The sequence below is a fragment of the Acomys russatus genome, chromosome 19 (assembly GCF_903995435.1).
Source record: "Acomys russatus chromosome 19, mAcoRus1.1, whole genome shotgun sequence".
Taxonomy (NCBI): Eukaryota; Metazoa; Chordata; class Mammalia; order Rodentia; family Muridae; genus Acomys; species Acomys russatus.
The window spans coordinates 45,489,032-45,512,488 of NC_067155.1; the positions used below are offsets into that span (position 1 = coordinate 45,489,032).

At 48.0% G+C, this 23,457-nt stretch overlaps 1 protein-coding gene across 2 annotated transcripts in view; it reads left to right on the plus strand.

Moving 5' to 3' along the window:
* Galnt17 (polypeptide N-acetylgalactosaminyltransferase 17) overlaps nt 1-23,457 on the plus strand; it is a 473,219-nt gene that overhangs the window by 42,597 nt on the left and 407,165 nt on the right. Inside the window, exon 1 of one of the 2 annotated variants that reach the window (XM_051161366.1) lies at nt 1,615-3,415. The exons of the other annotated variant lie outside the window; for it this stretch is intronic. Coding sequence (XP_051017323.1) covers nt 3,178-3,415 — 238 coding nt within the window. The 5' untranslated portion in view covers nt 1,615-3,177. Of the gene's footprint in view, nt 1-1,614; nt 3,416-23,457 lie in introns of those variants that run through there. 2 annotated transcript variants of the gene reach the window in all.

Genomic DNA, 23,457 nt, shown 5'->3' on the forward strand with positions numbered 1-23,457 from the left:
GGGGTCCGTGAGATGGCTCAAGGAGGTAAGGGTACTTGCTGCCAAGCCTGACTACTTGAGTTCAAATCCCGAGACCCACATAGTGGAAGGAGAGAACTGACTCCTGTGAGTTGTTCTCTGACCTCCATTATGTGGGCCTTGACACAAATGCACACACCTGCACGCATACACAACTAATGTTGTTTGTTTGTCTTCATTTTTTAAAGGAAGGAAGTGGGACTAGAGAGAAGTCTTATCACTCTATCATGAGAAGAGGAGTTGGTATCTAAGCTCCCACATCAGTGACTCACAAACTCTAGGTCAAGGACTCAAATGCCCTCTTCTAGTCTCTGTGAGCTCTCTCTCTCTCTCTCTCTCTCTCTCTCTCTCTCTCTCTCTCTCTCTCTCTCTCTCTCTCACTACAACAAAAAATAAAATATATTTTTAAAAGAAATAACAAAGATTGTTATAATTTTTCATGTCTCCCTCCCTCCCGTACTTTCTTTGGGGCTTAAACCCAGGGCCTCACATGTATTCAGCAAGTACTGTAGCAATGAGCTATATCCTTGTACATTTCCCCCTTTTTATATCTTTTATTTTAAGATAGGGCTTTGCCAAATCGCCCAGTCTGACCTTGAGTGAAAGATCTTCCTGTCTCACTCATATTTCTGAGTAGCAGAGATGACACTCAGGCCACCAAGCCTGGCTGTGTGTGAGTGTGTGTTTCCAATGTGAAAAACTGTAAAGGTGATTGCTGTTATTGTTTAAAATAACAAGCAACAACAGAAGAAAACATAACTCCTCCTCCTCCACCACCACCACCACCACCACCACCACCACCAACACCACCAACACCACCACCAACAACAACTTTATTGAAATGGAGAGCCAGACTTCGTGGCCATTAAGTGCAATCCTAGTAGTTGGGAGGTGGGGTCAAGAGAATCAGGAACTGGATGTTAGTGGCCAGCCCAAGCTGAGACTGAACAAAGAAACACCAAAATGGCTAGCGGGAGTCCAAAGAAACAAAAACCAAAACTACCCCCTCTCCCTGTTAAAAGAAACCCGAGCTAACCAGCTCTGTAGACAAGGAACCTCTTGCCCTACAAACCCTAGAATGGTAGGCTTGCCATCAGCAAGCCTTGTTTGTGAAGAGCTAGGGGTCCAGTTGGGACCTATCAACTTCAGCTCCACAACTGACCTGCATTCCAAACCCCCAAACGCAAACACGCTGCCCTCCTACACCCCCCTTTCCCGCCTCCAACAAAAAGCCTAAACCCAAACGAACCAAACAACAAACAAACTTAATTGGGGTGGAAGGAACGGAGTAGAAGCCCCTGAATTCAGTCAGCTGCTTCTTATCTTGTTGGCAGTCTGCTTTCTCAGGCGTAAGAAATTAAATAATCAGAGGGCAGGATTGTATTCCAGTCATCAGAACTCCTGGGTCTGGGGGGGGGGGGGCGGGGAGGGGGAGAAAGAAGTAGGCTGTGGAGACTCAGCAGGGCCATAAATCCACGTGTTACCAATAAGATGTTTACAGAAGTGTGGGTGAGCACAGGAACATCAACTCAGATGAGCAGAAGGCTCCCAGGGCCCTAGCAAGAAGGACACAAGGCCTAGCTCCGAAAGTAGCGGAATCCGAGTCTCCAGGCCAGATTTTCCCTCTAGCCATTCCCGGCCAAGCTAAGCGGAGCTGCTAAGCTAGGAAAAAGGGACGTCTTCCTCGGCTGCCAGGATGGAACAAGCCAGCCGGCTTAGAGAGCGCTGAGAACCCCAAGGGTCCCTCTCAGCCCTTAGCAGCCAACATGACTTGACTGCTCCCGGGTCCCGCGCGCTCCCCACTCTCTCCAGACGCCCCCACCCTTTCCGGGTGCGCGCGCAAGGGCCGGCCAGCTTCCCCTAGCTGTGCGCTCCGCAGCCTGCGGGTGGCAGCGGCGGTGGCGACTGGCTCTTGGGGAAGAGGGTGACCAAGGGACCGCGGAGGAGGAGTCGGCGCCGCAGCCGCTCCCCTCGGGACCGCGCCCCGCCTTCGGTCGCTACCTGAGCATCCCCTCTTGGCTCTCCAGCCGCTCTAGTCTACCCCGCCATCCCCTAGGGGGACCGTGTGTACTCTCAGTGTCGCAGCCGCGGTGTCATTGCATCCGGCTGTCGGGACACTAGGATCTTGGTTCCCGTTGGGGCTTGGGACGAGCTGCACCCGCTGTGGTGACAGGCTGCGGGGGCGCCAGCGCGCATCCCTCCCCCGCGGCGTTTAGAGAGGCTTGTAGACAACTGCTGTGACTTTGGAGGTCCGACTCCTCCTTCCGGCCAGCCTCGGGACGCACCACCTCCCGAGACAGGCCACCGTGTCCTGCAGGCCCTGGAAGCTCGTGTGGGGACTTGGAACGTGTCCGGGAACCCGTGGCGCTGTGCGCACTGGTGAGTTTTGCGGGCGGGGTAGGGGCGGAGAGGACGTCGCGCTGGGTCCCTGCTCCCGCCCCTTTCCTGCTGTACCCCCACTTTGTGAGAGTCATTGAAATTTGAGCGTGACTGCGGAGCTTGGAGGATGCTGGCACCCGGCGCGGGCTTTTCCTCCTCCCAGAGTGATGGAGAGGGCCGGTGAGCTGAACAGAGACACCCGCCCGGAGCAGCGGGTCCTCTGCTGAAGAACGTTGTCTTTGCCCCGCGACGGCCGCCTGCGGGCGAGAGTATTGGCCGCGCAACTCCTTGAGTGGCGCGCTCTTCCGCCGGCGGGCGCAGAGCCGGAGCTGGGCACCTGCGCGCCACTCCTGCTACATCTCGGAAGCATCCCTACTACCACCGGGTTGTCGCGAAGGTCCACGGCTTCCGAGGTCCGAAGTCCAAAGGCAACCTGTTCTGTCTGGGCGGAACCGGTAGAGACTCTGGGACATTTATCTTTTGCTGCCTCGTAGGAGGAACCGCGCTCTGTGGACTGAACTGGCATTTCAGGGACACTTTTGCAAACCTTGGATTTCCATGTGAGCAGCGTGGTCCCTAACAGCCGCGTCCTCCCAGTGGTCTCTTGTCACCCGAGTATCAGCATTTTGTGGCCAGCAGCAACTGGGACCCCTACCCTTCCTTGCTCTCTCTCGGCTATTGTGGCGTGTGTGGGGTCTGCACTGTCTCTGGCTGCCCTGCGCCTCTCAGGTGAGGCTGGTAGAGGCGTGGGTCCAAGGAAAGGACCGGCCCTGTTGTTTGATGGCTTCACTGAGGAGAGTCAAAGTCTTGTTGGTGTTGAACTTGATCGCGGTGGCCGGCTTCGTGATCTTTTTGGCTAAGTGCCGGCCTATCGCGGTGCGCAGCGGAGACGCCTTCCACGAGATCCGGCCTCGCGCAGAGGTAACCAACCTCAGCGCGCACAGCGCCAGCCCCATCCAGGATGCGGTCCTAAAGCGCCTGTCGCTTCTGGAGGACATAGTCTACCGGCAGCTTAATGGTAAGGACATGCCCTGACGCCTGTGGCTCGTGGTGCATTCGGGTGATCTCCCTGGGTTTTTTGTGCTCTATGTACCCTAAGCTGACATTGAAACGCGCCTGATTTCTGTCTCCCATCCCTGTTCTGTGTCTGGGACTATTGTAGAAACCATGATGTACTCCAGCTGAAAGTTTGGTCTTACACTAGAAACCTGTCACTACAGTTGACTCCTGGTCTCTGCTTGTGACTCCCGGCTTAGACAGGATGGACTGCAGGCGCTAGAAAGGAAATAGCTGTCAGTGCATGGTCTTTGATGGGGTAGGGAAGAGGGCGTCATGGCTTGCCAAGTGAACATTTGAATGAATACATTATTCCTTTAGGTTGATTGTCACTGACAGTGCAGACTCTTGCCTTCCCACCGCCTGGGTGCAAGGTAGTAAATATATTAAAACCAGCTCATTCCGAACCAAGTGGCAATGGAGGCTCAAGTTCTCAGTGGGTCTGGGGTACAGGTGTTGGTCCACAAAGTTCAGCCAAACTAGGAGGCATGGCATCCAGTTCGTAGCGTTTTTTTCCAGAACCCATCCCACCTCAACTATTTTAAATGAGTTAATATAAAAGTGTGTGTGTGTGTGTGTGTGTGTGTGTGTGTGTGTGTGTGAGATATACTGGCCCAAGGGACTGATGAGCTCTTGGACACTTGATGTTTTCACAGTGTCACATAGTCTAGTGTAAAGAAAACCTAGTGATTAGGGAAGTCTGGCTCTCCCTTGCCAACCTTCTGCGTGTTCTCATAGTCTGGAACTGTCAACTGTCAGCCGTTGTAATGACTGATAATAGGTCTTTGCTGTGTACTGTAGGGACATTACAAGCTCCGCATGTACAAGGTAGGACATAACCATTAGTCCACTATGTTCCGCCCCCCCCCCCCCAGGAGACCGGAGCAAACCAGAGGGGGGAGGGGAAGTTAACCAAGCTGCCTGTGTCTGACTGGTGTTAGTAAGTAGTAGTACGGAGCCTGGTTGACCACAGATCCCATGTTCTTGGCTACAAGGCATAAATTCCTTTTCCTGTGTCGGTGTGCAGGTGTGTGTGTGTGTGTGTGTGTGTGTGTGTGTGTGTGTGTGTGCGCGCGCTTGGAGGCCAGGGATCAACCTTGAATGTCATTCCTAGGTTCCTTTACCTTGATTTTTTTTTTTTTGAGTCAGCGTCTCTCACTGATCTGGGGCTCACAGAGTAAGTGAGGTCTGCTGAGCAGCAACCCCAGGAAACTAGCTGTTTCCAATATCCAGCTCTGGGATTACAAGTACCTGCTACTGTGCCCAGCTTTTTAAAAAAATATTCTTTTTAAGGACCAAACTCAGAGGTCCTCAGGCTTGCTTGGCAAGTATTTTACCAACTGAGCCGTCTTCCTAGCCCCAAGACACACATTTCTGTCTACAGCCACCTAATTTTAATTTAAAAGTGTGTGTGTGTGTGTGTGTGTGTGTGTGCGCGCGTGCGCGCGCGCGTGCACGCGCATTGGGGAGGGATTGCACACATACCACAGGCCACATATGGAGGCCAGAGGACAACTTACTAGAGTCAGCTCTCTCTTAGCGTGACCGTCATGAGGATGGATCTTAGGTCCTCAGGATTGGCTGCCTTTCCTCAATAAACCATCTCATTGGCCCTGGACTGGGTTTTAAAGTATATAGGATTTTTTGATAAGTGAACTGCATGGATCTGTAGGTATATAGCCAGTACCCATGTAAACTCAGTCTGGGGTCCAGACTTAACTGTCTTTGTGACGATGAAAATGACAGACCAGCTCTGTGGCGAGTGGCAGAGGATTGGGGAAAGTTTTTATTTATTTATTTTCTTGCTCTTTGAGGATCCCCTTCTGGGTAATTCCAGGAGAGGGATGTGGGCAGCCTCCTGCATTCATGAAAAGATGCCATAGCCACCTTAGCATCCTATGGTGAGTATCCGGGGGTTGGTGGGGGGGCTTTGACACACCTTTAGTGTCAAGTTGCAGCTTCACACTTGTGCCTCTTTTTTTTGTTTGTTTTTGTTTTTGTTTTTTGAGACAGGGTTTCTCTGTGTTATCTTGGCTGCCTTGGACTCTTTTGTAGACCAGGCTGGTATTAAACTCACAGAGATCCACCTGCCTCTGCCTCCCGAGTGCTGGGATTAAAGGTGTGCACCAGGACGCCTGGCCACACTTGTGCCTCTTATAGGTGATGAGGCCAGACCATCAGGGCAGCCCACCAAGGCTGTGTTGGAGCTCTTCTCCCAAACATCTCAAGACAAAATGGACCAAACAAGACTAAACTCCTATGTTTTCTGAATTGATACACTGCAGAAACACACTCATAAGATACCCCTAAAATAGCCAGAGCTTGCTCACTCTGGAGATTTGGGTGGGGATACAAGTCATTTTATGGGGCATGAAATATGTTATGGCCGTACCTCATAATAGGAATTTAAAAAATTCTATGTGGTAACTATTTCTTTGTTTATTGTGGCATGGGTGCATATGTGTACACATACATGTGGCAGCTGGGGGGGCGGTCAGTGTCTGGTGTCTTCCTCAATCATTTCTCCACCTTGGTTTTTTTTGAGATGCAGGCTCTCACTGCACCTGTAGCCTGCCATTTTGGCTAGACTGGCTGACCAGGAAACTTCAGTGGTCATCTTTACTCAGGCTCTTTGGCACTAGGACACTGGCAAAGGCTAGCAAGTCCTATGCAGCAAGCACTTTACCCAGTGAGCCATTTTCTCAGACCACTATGTGGCGTTTCTTAAGTGTAGCAGATATGCATGATCCCTTTAGTGTTTGCAATAACCCTGTGAGGTACCTGTCCTTACTTGTCCCTTTGAGACATGCTAGCAGCCACCCAGTGACTTGCGGGGCCTTAAAATGACTCTGGACCTTGTTACCTTAGGGTGGAATCTCTTAGCTCCTGCGTCCTGCCTGGACATTACTATCAAAATCACTTGCAGGGTCTATGTAGATGCAGAACTCATGGCTCTGTGTCCTGAGGGCTCCCCCCACCTCCCCAGTAGTGAGCAGGGCCTGAGACTTGGCCTCTAGTGAACTCCAAACTCTCTATCAGATAATTCCTCTCCCTATACCAAACCTAGTAAGGGCAGAAAAATCATCAAATGACAAACCAGCAGCCTGGATAGTACTTATAAGAATCCAAGAATTCTTTCCAAGGGACTTCTGGGTCTGGAGTCTTTCTCTGAGCTTTCTGTTTTGTAGAGAATGGTCATGCTAGGGAGCTGTGGGTGCAGCTCGGTTGGTTGAGCCCTTGCCTCACTCGCAGGAGCCCCATAGCTCCGTCCCTAGTGCCACATACACCAGGACCAGTAGCATAAACTTCTAAGCTCAGACCTAGGGAGGAGAAAGGAAGATGAAGCCTTCAAGATGATTATCGTTAACTATTTATGGAGCTCCAGGCCAGCCTGGGGTACATGAGAGCCTGCCTCAAAATAAGAGAGGGAAGGTGGGAGGAAAGGAAGCTAGAAGAAAATTTTTTTATTTTATTAATTTATTCATATTACATCTCAATGGTTATCCCATCCCTTGTATCCTCCCATTCCTCCCTCCCTCCTATTTTCCCCTTACTCCCCTCCCCTATGGTTGTGACTGAGGGGGACCTCCCCCCTCCCCCATACATGCTCATAGGGTATCAAGTCTCTTCTTGGTGACCTGCTATCCTTTCTCTGAGTGCCACCAGGGCTCCCCATCCAAGGGACGTGGTCTAATATTGACTGGTTGAGTGGGGACCTAGGAAGAGGGAAGGCCGGAAGCTGGCATAGAGAAATGCTTCTGAGAGCTTTTCTTGGGCAAGCTATGACTCCCTCCTGGGACTTGGCAGGATTTATCTTCCTGGACAATGAAGGTGATTTATAGGAAGATGCAACCTGGAGGGTAAAGCAGGGGAAAGTTGTGATGTGGTGAAGACCCTCCCCATCTCCATCCTGCCCTCAGGGGCGCCAGTCTTTGTCTGTTCTTGTTTTGGGTACTGTATGTTCAGTCTGTTATACCAGGCTGCCTGCTGTACCAGGAGGCTGGGGGAGGAGGGGGGAGGAAGGGGAAGGATCTTCCTGGTGCATAGAGAGATTGGGACCAGGGCTTCATAGGTGTTCATGCTGTGCACCTGTCTCCACCCATTGCCCCTGACAACAAAGAAGGATACCAGGAGCTCAGGGTTCCTTATTCCTCAGCTAGAGCTGGGTACCGGGCACATAGCAGGAACTGTGCATCTCCTTAGTGTCGCATGAAGCCGGCATCTTTTTTTCAAAGTTGCACAGAGCTGGTCTAGGGATACAGTTCAGTGGTAGGGTGTTTGCCTTGTATGTGCAAAGTCCCAGGTTTGATCTCTAGGGCAACAGAAGACATACAAATAAACAAACAAAAAGCTACCCAGGTTACTCAAATCCCTCCTGTGGCCTCTTAGTTCTGGAAGGAGAAGTTTGTGGAGAATCCACCCTCCTCTGGCTGGGTTTTGACTTGCTTGATTGTGTTTGCTTGTTTTGAGGCTGGGTGTCATGTATCCCAGGCTAGCCAAAAACTCCCTGAGAAGCCAAGGATCCTTTTGCCTCTACCTCCTCGGTGCAGGGCTCATGAGTCTGCTTAGGCAGTTCTATGTAGTTTTTAAATCTTTGTTTCTATGATTGGATTCACCTCTGCCTACTTGTTGAGACACCCCCATGTGGACCTCAGACTCTGTAGCCTCCACATTGTAACTCAGACTTTGAGAAGAGCTGGCTACATTGGAATTCTCTATGCATTTTGCAATTCTGTCCATCCTTTCAGGCTTGACTCTTGTCGTTGAGGGCTGGCAAATCTTACTTACATGGGCAACAGCCCTGTTGCTTAGAACTGCTCAAGGCTTTAGTGACAGTCACTTTACAGTCATAGCCTGAACTCTTTAGGCCTCAGAGGGTTTAACTCTGGAGTGCAGGAATGACTCTAGGCTTTTTAAAAGGGCCGGAACCCTATTTCAGAGTTTTACATCCCACCTCCGTCTCTTACCATCTGTGCTTTGCGTATATGGTGGGCAGTTGAGGCTTCTTGATAGCTAAATGGGAGCTCGTTTTTTTAGGAGGGAAATGATAGCCACAGAGAAAAATAACCTCAAGATTGTAAAGGCTGGGATGGGTGGTTCAGTGAAAGGAGAGGGTGGGACAAACTTAGCTGGGAAAACAGAGTGTGAGAAAACCGCCGCCTTTTCTTCATTCTGCCTCCACTATCCTGTCCATTAGTATCTGGCTTCCGCCATCTTGCCTTTGCCATCTTGGCTATGCCATCTGGACAAGGCTTTGTTCCTTCTGAAACGGTGTCTTTACCACGTTGTCCTCATCATCTTGTTCAAAGCATCTCTCTCCTCATCTGTCCTCTGCCCCACCTTGCCCTCCCACATCTTGCCTCCCCTATCTTGCCTCTTTCATGTTGTCTGTACTATGTTGAAGTTGGTCTAGTCTTTTTCCACCCCGAATGAACAGAATCAGCTCCTTCAAGGAGCTTGAAAGTGAAGCAGCAGACCAGCTTAGGGATTAGCCAGTATCAGTACATTTGGGTGCATGACTTTATATTATGAATGCAGTTTCATATTCTCTTATGTAGCATAAAATAAACTCATAGGCTGCCCGTAAAAATCTTTTAAAAACCATACAGAAGAAAGCAAACATTCTTTTAAATATCTGCTAAAAACCTAGACATTGATTTTTCTTGTTGGAAATCCCCAGGTCAGGAGGTACGTAATTTTTGGCTTCCTGTCACCTTTTCTGTCACCTTCTAAGGAAGTTATTTATTTTTCTCGTTTTAGAGATGAGGAAGGTGAGAAACGGGGATATTATTAGATTTAGCTGGCATGATACAGCAAGAGTAGGGCAGGCTGAAGGGCTAGGAATATGGCTTTTCCCCTCTCTTCCAGAACCCTTGTGGTGAATGGTAGGGGAGAGCGAGGGATCCATGCAAGCCCCTCTCCCCTTCAAATCCCCAGCCCAGTAAGTTGGAAGTGGGAACACCCGAGCTGAGCTTCGGCCCTGTTCTCTGTCAGCCCTGGGCAGCTGTGTCGTAAGAGGAAATGCAATTGACTTCGAGTTAGTTTCCAAATTTAGATTTCAGAAGGATATTGAATAGAAGCAGGGTTGCTTGGAGAAATTGAAAAATCTTTGCAGAAATAGAGAGAAGTCAAAATTACCTACCCTGTTCCTGCCTCGAAGCCACATGAGTGGACAAAGCTGGGGGGGGGGGGGAAGAAAGAAAAGAAAAGAAAAGAAAAGAAAAGGAAAACAAAACCAAACAACGACGACAGCAACCCTAAAAACATTTCCAGATAACCCAAGGGCTATACACTAAAAATCTCCAGGGAAGGAAAGTGAGTTGGCACAGTGGACACATGGGGAAATCTGTTCTCTTGACTGCAGGTTAGAGCTAGAAAGAGCTGGATTGTGGGCAGCCAAGGTTGGCCTCAAAGTCTCTCTGTAGCTAAGGGTGACCTGTAACTCCTGATCCTCCTGCCTCCACTTCTGTGGTGCTGGGATGACAGGTCTGCATCATGATGACCTGTTTGTTTGTTTGTCCTTTTTGCTTTTGTTTGCTTTTTCATTGTTGGGATGGAACCTCTTTGTAGATACCAGGAAAGCATTAGACTTGGCAGAGACATTCCCAGGCCAGCCAGTCTTTTGAAAGGCTGTCTTTGGCGAATGGCAAAACCAAGGCCAGCATTATTTCCCTTTTCCTACCTAGATAAAGATGCCTTTACATAGACCATGGATGCTGAGTGGTACCTGTATTTCCTCATGGGGAGGGTAAGAGGCTGAAATACAATAAATGTTTGTGTTAAAACTAACCACTGCAGGATTGGGGAGACAGATCAGCAGTGAGAGCGCTTGCTGTTTTTTTTTTTTTTTTTTTTTTTTTTTTTTTTTTAATAAAGAACTGGGGTTTAGTTCCCTGTACCCATGTGGTGCCTCACAACCATCCTTCTAGGGGATTTGGCACCTTCTTCTGGCTTCCACAGGCTTTAGGCATGCATATACAAACATATAGCAAGCCAGCCATACACACAAAATAAAATTAATAAATCTTAAAAAAAAAATAAAACCTCAACCACTGGGCTGGAGAGATGGTTCGGTAGTTAGGATCACTGGGTGCTTTTGCAGAGAGCTTGAGTTTAGTTTCAGCCGTGCCAGGAAACTCACAGCCACCTGTAGCTCCAGCTCTAGAGCAGTGGTTCTCAACCCTCCTAATGCTGCGACCCTTAAATATAGTTTCTCATATTCCCCCAACCATAAGGTTATTCTGTTGTTACTTCGTAACTGTAATTTTGATACTGTCATCGTAACGTGCATATCTAATCTGTAGGATATCTGATATGTGACCCTTGTGAAAGGGTTATTTGCTGTCTCCAAGGAGGTCAGGACCCACAGGTTGAGAACCACTGTTCTTGGGCCTCTCACAATCACCTCTGGCCTCTGTGGGCACTTGTGTACACACAAACGTACAGACGTATAAAAATAAAAATTGTTCTTTAAATGGACAAGCAAAACCAAAAACCTCACCACTGCAGAGGAGACAGAAGGAAACCAACTTGGCATGCCTCCCCCATGCTTGGCGTAGGCGTTCAGCAGGGCTTGGAATCAAGGCTGACCAGTGAGTATTCTAGAAGGCTTGGTCCATGGAGTCTGGGTTTCTGGAGCCAGGCTCATGCCCTTTAGCCTTGGCATCTGGTTGAAGCTGGCTCTTCCTGGAGAAATGGGGGACCCCATTCTTGGACAGCACGGCCACGCAGACAGGTCTGTTTGAGCCGTGTGTCGGACACGCTGCCAGTGGGGAGCAGCTGCCTCCTGCCTAGCCCAGAGGTAGCAAGGGAAACAGCCAACATGGTCTTCGTCATTGCCTTGGTCATCATCAAAGAGATAGAGCCAACAGCCTCCGCGACCTTTGCTTGCTGCCAGATTGGGAGCACCCTTACTGGAAAGCGCTGCGAGACTGAAGACTGACAAGAGAAGAAAGGAGCGTGGGCGAGAGAGGCCTGAGTCCCAGAGGCAGCTGAGATCAGACAACCTGAGCGTGTTTAAGACACCTTCAGAAGAAAAGTTGTGAAGGGCTGTCAGACAGGGCCAGTTTCATTTCCAGATCTGTCGAGTTACGGAAGGCTGTGATGTTAGGTCAGTGGCTCCACTTCTTAGCTTTAAAGTGGGGTCATGGTATGTTAGGATGAATTGAGACTAAAAACATAGGGTACTGGTGTGTGTGTGTGTGTGTGTGTGTGTGTGTGTGTGTGTAGGGGGCAGCTACGGTTGTAGTTTGGTTGGTGCCTTGCTTGCTGTTCCGGTGTGAGGATCTTGAGTTCAAATCTTCAGAAGCTGCATTCGGGGGAAAAATCTGGGTGTGGTGGTGCGATCTTATGATGCTAGTGCTGGGGAGATGGAGACAGGAAATTCTGTGGCTTCACCATCCAGCTCACCTCACCTGATTGTAAGCTCTAGGTTCAGTGAGAGATCCTGCCTGAGAAAGGAAGGTGGATGGTGCCTGAGGAACGGCAGCCAAAGGTAACGTCTGGCCTCCGCGTGCGTGTGCGCGTGCACCCACATTTACACACATAAGCATGTGTGTACCCACCCACATACCCATTCATACTGCTCACACGTGCTCACACTCGTGCAAATGCATGCACATGTGTGCATATGAATACCCATGCCATTGGCAGCTGTGGCAATGCCAACTGGTTAAAGGGCACCCTTGCTCGGACTCCCCGTCATATCCCTGATGCCCATGGTGTCTTGGGACAAAACAAAACAAGAAAAGCCAACTACAACAAGGGTTGTTTGATAACAGAGTGCGACTCTGGTTATATGATCCCAAAGGGATAAAAAAAAAATGGGTCCTTTCTGTTCTAATTTCTTGAGTCCCATAGACTAATATTTTTGTTGTCGCTTTTGAGCCAGGCTCTCACATAGTCCAGGCAGGCCTCACATTCATGAGCGTAGCCTAGCCATTACTGGGGTTACAGCTGGGTATCATGGTGACTGGCTCTGCTGTGCCCTATCGTTTGACATGGTGACGTGATATCATCTACAAAATGCACACAGGAGAATTTTGCATCATAAACATACTGCAAAATAAATCTCATAATGTTTAAAGCAGGTCCCTGATTTTGTGTTGAGCTGCAAATTGCACAAGCCTGCTAGACGAATTTGTTGTCTTCTCTCTCTCTCTCTCTCTCTCTCTCTCTCCTTCCCTCCTCTCCTCATCCCCCTCTCTCCACTCTCTCGTCTCTCTCTCTCTCTCTCTCTCTCTCTCTCTCTCTCTCTCTCTCTCTCTCTCGTTTGTCTGAAGCTGGCCTCTGTTTCATTTTCCTTCTCTCCTTATCACCTCACCCTCTCCCCTTCCCTACAATGGTGGCACTTCTGAGGTCTAAGAGAAGAAATGCCAGCCGATTACAGCAGTCTACCCCTTAGCCAAGGTTTCATTTTCTGTAGTTTTAATTACTAGAGGCCATGGGCAACCAGCAGCACAATAAACTGTGTGTGTGTGTGTGTGTGTGTGTGTGTGTGTGTGTGTGTGTGTGTGAGAGAGAGAGAGAGAGAGAGAGAGAGAGAGAGAGAGAGAGAGAGAGAATCAGTTTGAGCTTTTTAATAATAACTTTTATTATAGTCTATTGTTATAATTTACTTTAAAAAACATTTATTACATATTACATATACAGTGTATGCCTGCACACCAGAAGAGGGCACCAGATCACATTATAAATGGTTGTGAGCCACCATGTGGTTGCTGGGAATTGAACTCAGGACCTCTGGAAGAGCAGCCAGTGCTCTTGACCTCTGAGCCATCTCTCCAGCCCCCTATAATTTACTCTTACTAGTAGTTATCATTATTAAAGTCTGGATGCGCTCCACTTATTAGTAAAGCTTAATTATAGGAACTGTGTAGGTGATTGCAGGTGTGCATGTAAAGGTCAGAGGACAACCTCAGAAGTTACATGTTACTTTCTACCCTTTTTGAGACAAGGTCTCTTGTCGTATATGCCAGGCTAGCTGACCTGACAGCTCCTGGGAATTCTCCTGACTCCACCTTCTCTTTAGCCATACAATCACTGGGGTTACAGAGATGTCTTACAGTGCCCCGCTTTATATGGGTTCTTAGGGCCTGAGCTCAAATCCTGATGCTGTCCAGTCCACATGATTTTTGTTGCTGCTGTTGTTGTAACAGTTAGAGTGTACAATATTAGTATTATTAGCTTTATATGACTGTAATAAATGCCAGATATAAATCTATATATGAAGAGGAAGTTCTCATCTGGGCTGGTGTGATCTGTAGTTTCAGGTGCCCCTGGGCGATCTTGGGTGTCGTGCAGTATGTCAAGTCCCCTTACAAAGGGTGCTGGCTACTCACATTGATGAGTGAGCATTGTCCATGTCGCTAGGTATAGAACGCATGCCAGAAATAGGAGGAAGAGTAGACGATGCCCACCTAGACTTCGCATGATACTGACACTTAGAAACATCTGTGCACTCATGAGCATGTATGTGCACAGCTGCACCTGTGTGTATAGCTGCATGTGTGTGTGTGTGTGTGTGTGTGTGTGTGCGCGCGCGCGCGCGCGCGCATGAGTGCCTAGGCTAAATGTCAGCCTTGGCTGTGATTCCTCTGGCTTCTGTTTACTTTTATTTTTAGACAATGTCTATCACTTGTCTAGGGCTTGCTTGTTAGGTTACCCTGACTGGCCAGTGACACTCCAGTGCTGGTAGTACACCCATGTACCACCACAGCTAGATTTTTATGCCTGTCCTGGACATGAAGCTCTGGTTCTCATGCTTCCAAGGCAAGAGCTTTGCTTGTTGAACCATCTCCTCAGTGTCTGTCTGTCTGTGATTTTAACCAGCTCCTTACAGAATGCTAGACTAAGAATGGCTACAATGGGCTGGAGAGGTGGCTCAGCACTTAAAAGCACTCACTAATTAACTGTGAGGAGAAGAATTTGGATCCCACCATCTGGATGAGGAGCTCAGAAACACCTGTAACTCCAGCTCCCAGGGACGGGTTGGATGCCTTCTTCTGACCTTGTCTATCTTGCTCATGCACAGGCACATATGCTTCCATCCTCATATGTATGTGCGCATGCGTGCAAGGTGCAGGGACATAAGTATGCATGGGTGTAGAGGCCAGAGATTGACTTTGAGTGCCTTCCTCAATTGCTTTCTCACCTTGGAAGATATGGTGTATTTGTATGTGAGTCCAGGCATATGTGTGTCACAGAACACACGGACAATGTTTGGGAGTGGGTTCTCATCTGCTACGTTCAGGTAGGGTCTCTCTCGTTATTTGCTAGGTAGCCTGTGAGCTTCTGGACACTTCTGTTTCTGCCTTTCGTGTTGGTGTGGAAGCCATGTGCCTGGCTTCTTCTTCTTCTTCTTCTTCTTCTTCTTCTTCTTCTTCTTCTTCTTCTTCTTCTTCTTCTTCTTCTTCTCCTCCTCCTCCTCCTCCTCCTCCTCCTCCTCCTCCTCCTCCTCCTCCTCCTTCTTTTTGTGACAGGGTTTCTAACTGAACCCAGAGCTCATTGATTCAGCTAGACCAGTTGCCCAGTGAGCCTCAGGGATCCTCTTGTCTCCACTGAAGTCCAGTTCTTGGGTTACAGATGTGCACTCCCACATCTGCTTTTTCATATAGCTTCTGCAGATCAAAATCAGGTCCCGATGTTTGTGCAGCAAGCACCTTAATGACTGAACTGTCTCCCCAGCCTGGATGCTTGACTTCTCATACTCAGTGGGAATCAAACTCGGGGCCTCCGCAAGAGCAGCAAACGCTCTTAGCCACTGAGCCATCTCTCTAGCGCCTTCTCTCAAAATTGAAAAAGAAGGATTTGAACATCCGTTACCTTTGCTGCTACTTTTCTTCCTTTTTCTTTCTCTTCCCTCCCCAACCCCTCTCCTCCCTCGTCACCCCACTCCCAACACTTCCATACACTTGGAATAAATGCAAGATCCCCGTGGATGCAATAAGACCTTCCCATCCCGTACCAATCACTCCCATCTGCCTTCGTATTCTGGCAACACGTGGTTGACAATCATCTTCGCCACTGATAGAGTTTTTCCCTTTTAATAACAACCTGTCATTTCTAACTGCAGTGCCCCAGCTTTGTCATGCATGAGTAGCAGTGCTCCGCTCTGTCATGAAGATGGGTAGTCGCATCCTTAAGCCTCTATGGAACGTTCTGACAGTGAGTGTGCAGCAGTCTCTACCCTAGCCGCAGAGACCAGGCCTAACAGTCTGGTTAGCTAAGGATGGCCTGGCCTGGTCATGGAGGTTAGAGCCCTTCCCTCCCTTATACAAAGGATGTGAAAGTAGAATCAGGAGACTTAGGTTTTTGGCCTATTCTCTTTCTTTTTGAATTCCTTGTTCTGGGTGGGGGGGGGGCGATGTGCGAATGTATGTATGCAAGCACACATGTGTGTGCATTTGTCTGTGGAAGCCAGAGGTCATCCTTGGCTGCAGTTCGTCAAGTGCTGGTCAGTGCCTAGTCTTCTAAGATAGGGCCTCTTGCTGGCAGGGCATTTACCAACTAGGCTAGGCTGGCTGGCTAGCCTGTGGGCTCTAGGGGTCCTTCTGTCTCTGTGGCTCCAATGATAGTTTACACATACACAACACATACACACAACATAACACACACACACACACACACACACACACACACACACACACACACACACGTAATTATTCATTTACGTGGATTCTCATGGCGTCTTGCAGGGTCAGCTTTTAGCCCTGGAATCATAGTGAGCTGTTGACAGGGTCTGACTTAATAATTTGTAAGAGCTCGTTGTCCATTGGAGAAACTCATTCATGGTTGTCCTGCCTCAGCCCTCAAGTGAAACTATTATAACCAGCTCCACAACTTTCTTTTCTTTTTCTTTTTTTTGGGGGGTGGGGTGGGGTGGGGTTCGTTTTCGGTTGTTGGTTTTTGGGTTTGGGGTTTGGGGGCTTGGGTTTTGGTTGTTGGTTGTTGGTTGTTCGAGTCAGGGTTTCTCTGTGTAGTCTTGGCTGTCCTGCACTCAATTCATTGACCAGGTTGGGCTCGAACTCACCGAGATCCACCTGTGAGATTCTGGCCCCCCTGAGTGCTGGGATTACAGATGTGCACCACTGCGCCAGGCAGCTCCACAACTTTTGATTGAGGGCTGCTCTTGTTTCATTCTAGTGCTGTGACAAACACCTTGTCCCCCGCCCCCCAAAAAACAACTCAGGGATTAAAGAGTTTGCTTAAGCTTATAGTCCCAGAGGAGAGTCCCTCGTGGTGGGGGCCGCATGCCAGTCAGGATCCAGAAAAACCACTTTACATTCATATACAGAAATGAGAGAGGGAAGAAGGGGGTGGGGAGAAGGAGAGAGGAGGAGAGGAAGGGGAGACCATGCTGTTAAACCTCAAAGTCCACCCGCCTGTGAGATACAGTCTCCAGCAAGGCTCCCCCTCCTAAACATTCCGTAGCCTCCCCTAACAGCGCCACCTGCTGGAAACCAAGCGTTCAAACACAAGAACCTAGAGGGACCATTTCTACCACAACATCCAGGGCCATCATCTCTTCCTCCTCCAAACCTACTTACCTCATTATACCGGTTCGTATGCAAGGAAGTGGGACCTCAGGAGATTTAAATAAGTTGTCTAGAGACACCCACCGGTAGCTCCATTCTGCATCACCCACTGCACATTTGGCACTTACTGAGCCCGAGGTGTGAAAGAAGTACTTGTCATCCGGCAGCTGGTCCCTGGGGCTGCGGAGCGGAAGGGGCCAGACATGAGGCAAGAGTGTGAGCCTCCCTCAACAGCCTATGGCGGGGTGGCGCTACCACAGCTACCACTCAGGCTTAGGAAGCTTAGCAGTCACCCGTGTGTGTAAAGTTGTAAAGCTGTTAATTTTAGGGTTCTAAATTATGCTGTGTGAGCTTTAAATCCAGACCATAATTAGAATAAAAATGGGAGAAAAGTGAAATTGATATTAAGTTAATTAAAAGGCGTTGCTTATATTGCAAGAAAATTAGCACAACAGAGCGGGAATGCTGACATGGGCCCATTGTTAATTTCTTCTGTTTGGGCAACGCTGCTCGGTAGGCCTCAGGCAAGCTTTGTTCTCTGGCTTTTGCCCTGGGCCCTCTCTGCACTCACATAGTACTTGGAAACTTGATCGCACATCCGTCCTGTGGAATTATCAACGGGTCCTCATTCTGCTGGGATCGCCAGGCTCGACTCTGCGTTCGTATTACTGGGTACTTGTTATTTAGTGTCCGCTTTGTTTATTTGAGGCAGGGTCTCTTGCTGACCTGGAACTGATGAAGCAGGCCGAGCTAGGTGGGCAGAGAGCCCTTCAGGGTTCTGCCTGTCTCTGCCTTCTCATCACTGGGAGTTCAAGTATGGGCCACTGTATCTAGGTCTGTTTTGTTTTGTTTTGTTTAAATCTCAGTCCAGCAGATCGAACTCAGGGCCTTATCCTTGCAGGGCAAGCGCTTTTACTCAGTCTCCGTTTTTAGTATGGTCAGAAAATGCTAATTGAACCTAAACAGTAAGTCGGGTGATAGAAGGTGGTTGAAGTGAAAGTCACCTATTTCCTTTTGAATGTTTATTATCATCGTTATTATTTTAAAGTGTGTGTGTGATGTGTGTGTGTCTTTGTGCGTGTGAGTGCAGGTTCCCATGGAGACCAGAAGAGAGCCTTGGATCCACTGAAGCGGGAGTTACAGTTGGTTGTGAGCTGCCCTACACGGCTGCTGGGAACTGAACTCGGGTCCTTTTGAACAGCAATAGTGCTTTTAGTCATTAGCCACCTCTCCAGGCCCGAAAGTCACTTCTTTCCAAGCCAGCATCTGTGTTTGATGGGCTTTAAGGAAACAGGTTACTTCTTGGCATTCTAGCATCCTGTTTACAAGAGTGATGGAATGAATGCAGTCGCTCCTACTTTTATGTTCCTTGCGGAGCCGAGGCAGTAAGTACTGAAATATAGAGCGGCTGTTTGCAGTTATAACAACTAAATAATATATGCATTGTCTTTATTACAGCTGATAGAAACTGGAGTTTTTCCGAGATGAGGCGAGCCGAAAAGGTTAGTTTAAGAATCAGCAATTAAAAAAAAAAAAAAAAAATCCTGGCCTCTGCTGTCTCTGCATTTTAAATCACACAAACATTTATGGTTGTGCCAAAGTCGCCCAATTGCCTTTCGAGCAATTACCGAAATGCATTCAGAGCTAAAAGCGGAGTTCGGGGAAAGACTATTTAAGAGCTCTTTAATGAGGTTAAAAACTTTACTAATTTGCCAAGTTTCTCTAAAATTCACTGTTCCCCCCTCCCCCTGCCACCTTCCTCCCCCCTCTCACCCCCCACCCCCCCACCTACCCACTGTTGAACTAATTCCAGGGGTTTTTGAATTAAAGGGGGCTTAGATACTATCAAAATATACAAATCTCAGGATTTGTCTTCTCTTTCTTCTCCTTTCTTAGCTGAAGGTGACTATTCAGGGAGATATAACAAACCCTCGGGCTCTGTTTACTTTCTTTAAGCTATTTGCTGCGAGAACACAAGCTGAGCAGTGGTTATCACGGGTAGTTTGAATTGAACCCTCTCTTTTGTTTACAGACAAGATTCTGTGCTCCCTGGCAAGCCTTGAATCATGCTGGAGCCCAGGCCGGCCTTGTGCCTACTCCATAGCACCGTACAACGGTTAGCTTCGAGCGCTGGTGTCTTAGGGTCTCTGTTGCTGCAATAGAACACCATATTCACTTCTGTTTCCAGGTCACAGTCCATCACTGAGGGAAGTCAGGGCAGGACCTGAAGCAGAGCAGGAACCGAAGTGCAGACCATGGAGTAAAGGCTGCTTATGAGCTTGGTTCAGTCTGCTTTCCTATATAGTCCAGGACCATCTGTGCAGAGGTGGCGCCACCCTCAATGGGAGTGGCCTTCCCACATCAATCACTAATTAAGAAAAACAAAACACAAACAAACACACACAAAAAGAACCACCACAACTTTTCCCACATGTATTCTGGTAGGGGGCATTTTATCAATTGGGGTTCCCTGCTCCCACATGACTATCGCTCTTGCCAAGTTGACATAAAGACTAGGCAGTGGAGTCAAATTCATACAACCCGCAATCACATGGGAAGAGAGTCTCAATGAGGGATTCTGCATTGGGTTAACTTAGCCAAACCTATGTGTCGGGGGTGGCGTTGTTTTAGTTATGATGTAATGTAGGAAGACCCACCCTACTGTGGGCAGCGCCATTCCCTAGGCAGGAGCTCCTAAACTACATAAGAGGTGAGAAGTCAGCCTAAGCACCAGCAAGCAAGCAAGCCTGCATGCATTCTCTCCGCTCTTGACTGTCTGTAGGTGTGATGTGACTGGCTGCTTCAGGCTCCTGGCACCTTGTTTTCTCTTCATTGATGAGCTGTGAGCTGAAATAACTCCCTTTCCCCCTAAGTTACTTTTTCTGTCAGCGTATTTCATCACAGCGACAGAAATGCTATGTTACTCAGCCCGGCCTTGGACTCAGAATCCTCCTGTATCAGCCTCCCTAGTGCTGATAGGCAATGCACATATCTGATTTTATCTATCCTCATCTTCCTTATCCAAATCTTAGCTTGCTAAACTAAAGTTAGCCCATATCTCGTGGTCTCGTGACCCTCTCTCTCCCTGAAGCATCATTACTCATGTCTGCTACTCTTTGGGGGGTCATGGGAGACCTTAATCTGTTTGTCCCCCTGCCCCACAAGAAGGGATATAGTGCTAACAGCTCACATTCTCATTAAAGTGAAAGCCAACTTGTCAGAAGTGTTTCTCTTGAAAGTCTGATCTAGAAAATTCTATTGTACAAGGGTCTTGAGAAATGACCTGAACACAAGTTAGTTCCCATCAAAACTACCTGAAGTCCGGGACAATGGCCTCCAGGTGCAATGGGGTTCTGAATTTAGACATAATCTGTATCAGTCAGCTTTGCACGTGTTGTTGACAACACAATTTAGGCAACCAACTTAAAAAGAGGAAAGATTTATTTTAGTCTATGGTTGGTTGGCCCATTGTTTTGGGCCTGGAACAAGCTGGAACACCACAGTGGCAATGTGTGGGTGAGAAAGATGCTCATGGATGGCAGAAAGAGATAGAGAGAAGGTGATGGGGAGGGTCTAGGAGTCCAATATCTCTTTCAGGGGCATTCCTAGTGACCTCACCTTCACCCATTAGCCCCTCTTCTCTTTCCCCCTCCCTCCCTTTCTCTCTCTCTCCTCTCTCTCTCTCTCTCTCTCTCTCTCTCTCTCTCTCTCTCTCCCTCTCTCTCCCTCTCCTTCTCTCCCTCTCTCTCTTTCAGTTTTTCAAGACAGAGGTTATCAGTGTAGCCTTGGCTATTTTGAACTTGCTTTGTAGACCAAGCTGTCACTGAACTCACAAAGATCCAGCTGCCTCTTGGCCTCCCCGAGTGCTGGTATTACAGGCATGCACCACCATGCCCGGCTTAGGTCCTATCTCTTAATGGTTTAACTACCTCCTAACAGTGCTGTAGTCTGTACATGAAACCCTCAACGTATGGATATTTGGGAAACATTCTAGATAGAAACTGTGTAGGAATCTAAAACTTCATTTTGGGCACTTAACAAGACCAAGCCGAAGCTTCAGGTTTTCAGTAACTCACAGTGATGGCTCATCTTCATGGTCAAGTTGACTAGTTTCAGAATCACCTGGGGTGATGGCCTCTTGATGCGTCCATGAGAGCATTTCCAGGGAGGCTTAGTGAAGGAGGGAAGGTTCATCCTAAATGTGGGTAGCACGGTCCCATAGGCTAGGTTCCGCAACTGAATGAAAAGGACAAAGTGAGCACCAGTGTTGATCTCTCTCCGCTCCCTGACTGAGGATACAGTGTGGCCAGCTGCTTCCTGCTGTTGCTAACATTTTTTTTCCTACCATGATAGACTGTACCCTCGAACTGTGAGCCACAATAAACCCCTCTCCTTTAAGTTGTTCTTGTCAGGTCTTTGATCACAGCAGTGACAAAAGGAGCTAACGCATTGGTGAGCCCAAGCTTACCCATCTGGACAGCAGCCATTGCCCCTAGAAATGCAATAAGAAAAATCTCCGCAAAGTGAAGTTTATAGAATGTCTTTTAAAGTAGCTTTATGTAGAAGATGGTGGGACAGCGTCATTGATTGATGTTGTAATGGTGACAGTTATGGCCACCAAGGAACAAAACAGTAAGTTCCTCCACAGCTTGATTTTTTTTTTTTTTTTTTTTTTTTTTTTTTTTTTTTTTTTTGTCCCCTGTAAATTCTAGGTAGTGGCAAATGTGTTCAGGTTCTGGAATTTTGTAGATCTGAAAGATAGATTTGTGCTGGGCAGATGGCTCAGCTGGTAAAGTGCTTGTTATGTAAGCATGAGGACCTGATTTTTGGGGTCCCTGGAAGCCAGGCAAAAATGCCAGGTATGACAGCAGATGCTTGCAATTCTAACTGGGGAAATGGATGTAGGAGGCTGGATTCCTAGGGCATGCTAGCCAACCAACTGACCTAATGGTCAGCTCCAGGCCAATGAGAGACCCTGCCTCCAAAAAACAAGGTGGCTGGCTCCTGAAGAACGACACCTTAGGTAGACCTCTGACCTCCACAGGAGTGTGTGTACACGCACTTGTACACATAGGCATACCTAAATGCACACATACATTCACTAAATAAATACATAAAGAATATTTAATGATAAATGAGTACATTTCATTGTAAATGATAGTTATAAACTGGCCATATATACATCTTTAAAATCTTTATTTTTGGTTATCTGTATATGTGTAAAGGTGTACATATGAATACAGTACCCAGAGAGGCCAGGAGAGGTCTGACCATCACATCCCTTGGAACTAGAGTTATAAGTGGTTGAGAGCCACCTGACATGGGTACCAGAAGTCAAACTTTTTGGGTTTTTTGTTTGTTTGTTTCTCCAGATCCACAAATGCTCTTAACCACTGAGTCATTTCCCAGCCCCCAGATCGGCATCTTTTGGAAGTAGATCTGAAGGAATGGGGAGTGATTTTTTTTTTGTCTAAATGTGATGGTTTTCAAAACATTACATTCTTCAGACCAGAAGGTGGCATTTAATCCTCATCTGGTGGCCCATGTGCTGCCCTTAGGGTCTTACTTGTAGAGAACAGAATTTAGTGGAAAGTATGTCTCAGAGCTTCTGAGGCTGCGCCATGAAGGACAGGACAATGTCTGCCCTGGAGGCTGTCTGGGAACATGGGGTTTGAAACTTGGAGCCACCATATAAGAAACTGGGTTGCCTAGAAACCACATCGGATAGTCCACCCAGAAAGACATGGATTCCCCAAGGAACCCCTTCTGTGTTTGCCCAATGTAGTCACCAGGTGCTCAAGTTAGCTGCTCTTCCAATCACTCAGGCCCCGTCCCCTGGTCCCCACCCCCCACCCCCCACCCCGTACCAAGTGATCTAGTCTAGACACCAGATGTCCCCATTCCCAAGTCTAGACCCAATGTTGAATTCATGAGCAAAATAAATGTGGCTCTTGTCTTAAGCGACTAACTTTTTATACAGCAATAAATCACAGGTGCAGGAAGGCAGCATCCTTGTGTTTAACAAGGGGATTTTTTTTTTTTTTTTTTTTTTAACACAAGAAGTAGAAGACTCTCAACGGCAAAGGTGCTGATGGCAACGCTAACAGTAATAAATGTAACAACAGAGAGCACTTATTGAGCACATGTTTAATGAACCAGCCGCTGTGCTAAAGGCTTTATATGGACATAAAAATGGGTAATGAGTTTTCTTGGCAAGTCTTGGATTCAACCTGCCATCACTGGACTGTGGGCAACAGCCTAATTACTACATGGAGCTTAGGTCATCCAAGAACTTTAGACCAAGTCTTGCAGCCAAGTCTCTAGCAGTTGCCCTGGGCCACTATGGCGCACACCTCGGTACAGACCGGAGGAGAAGACCGTGATCTCTCAATGACTTCATCCCAGTGGCCATCACTTTGGCTGCTGTGACTGTTTGCCTGCAGAGTGCCTCCCTTAGACTCATGTAACT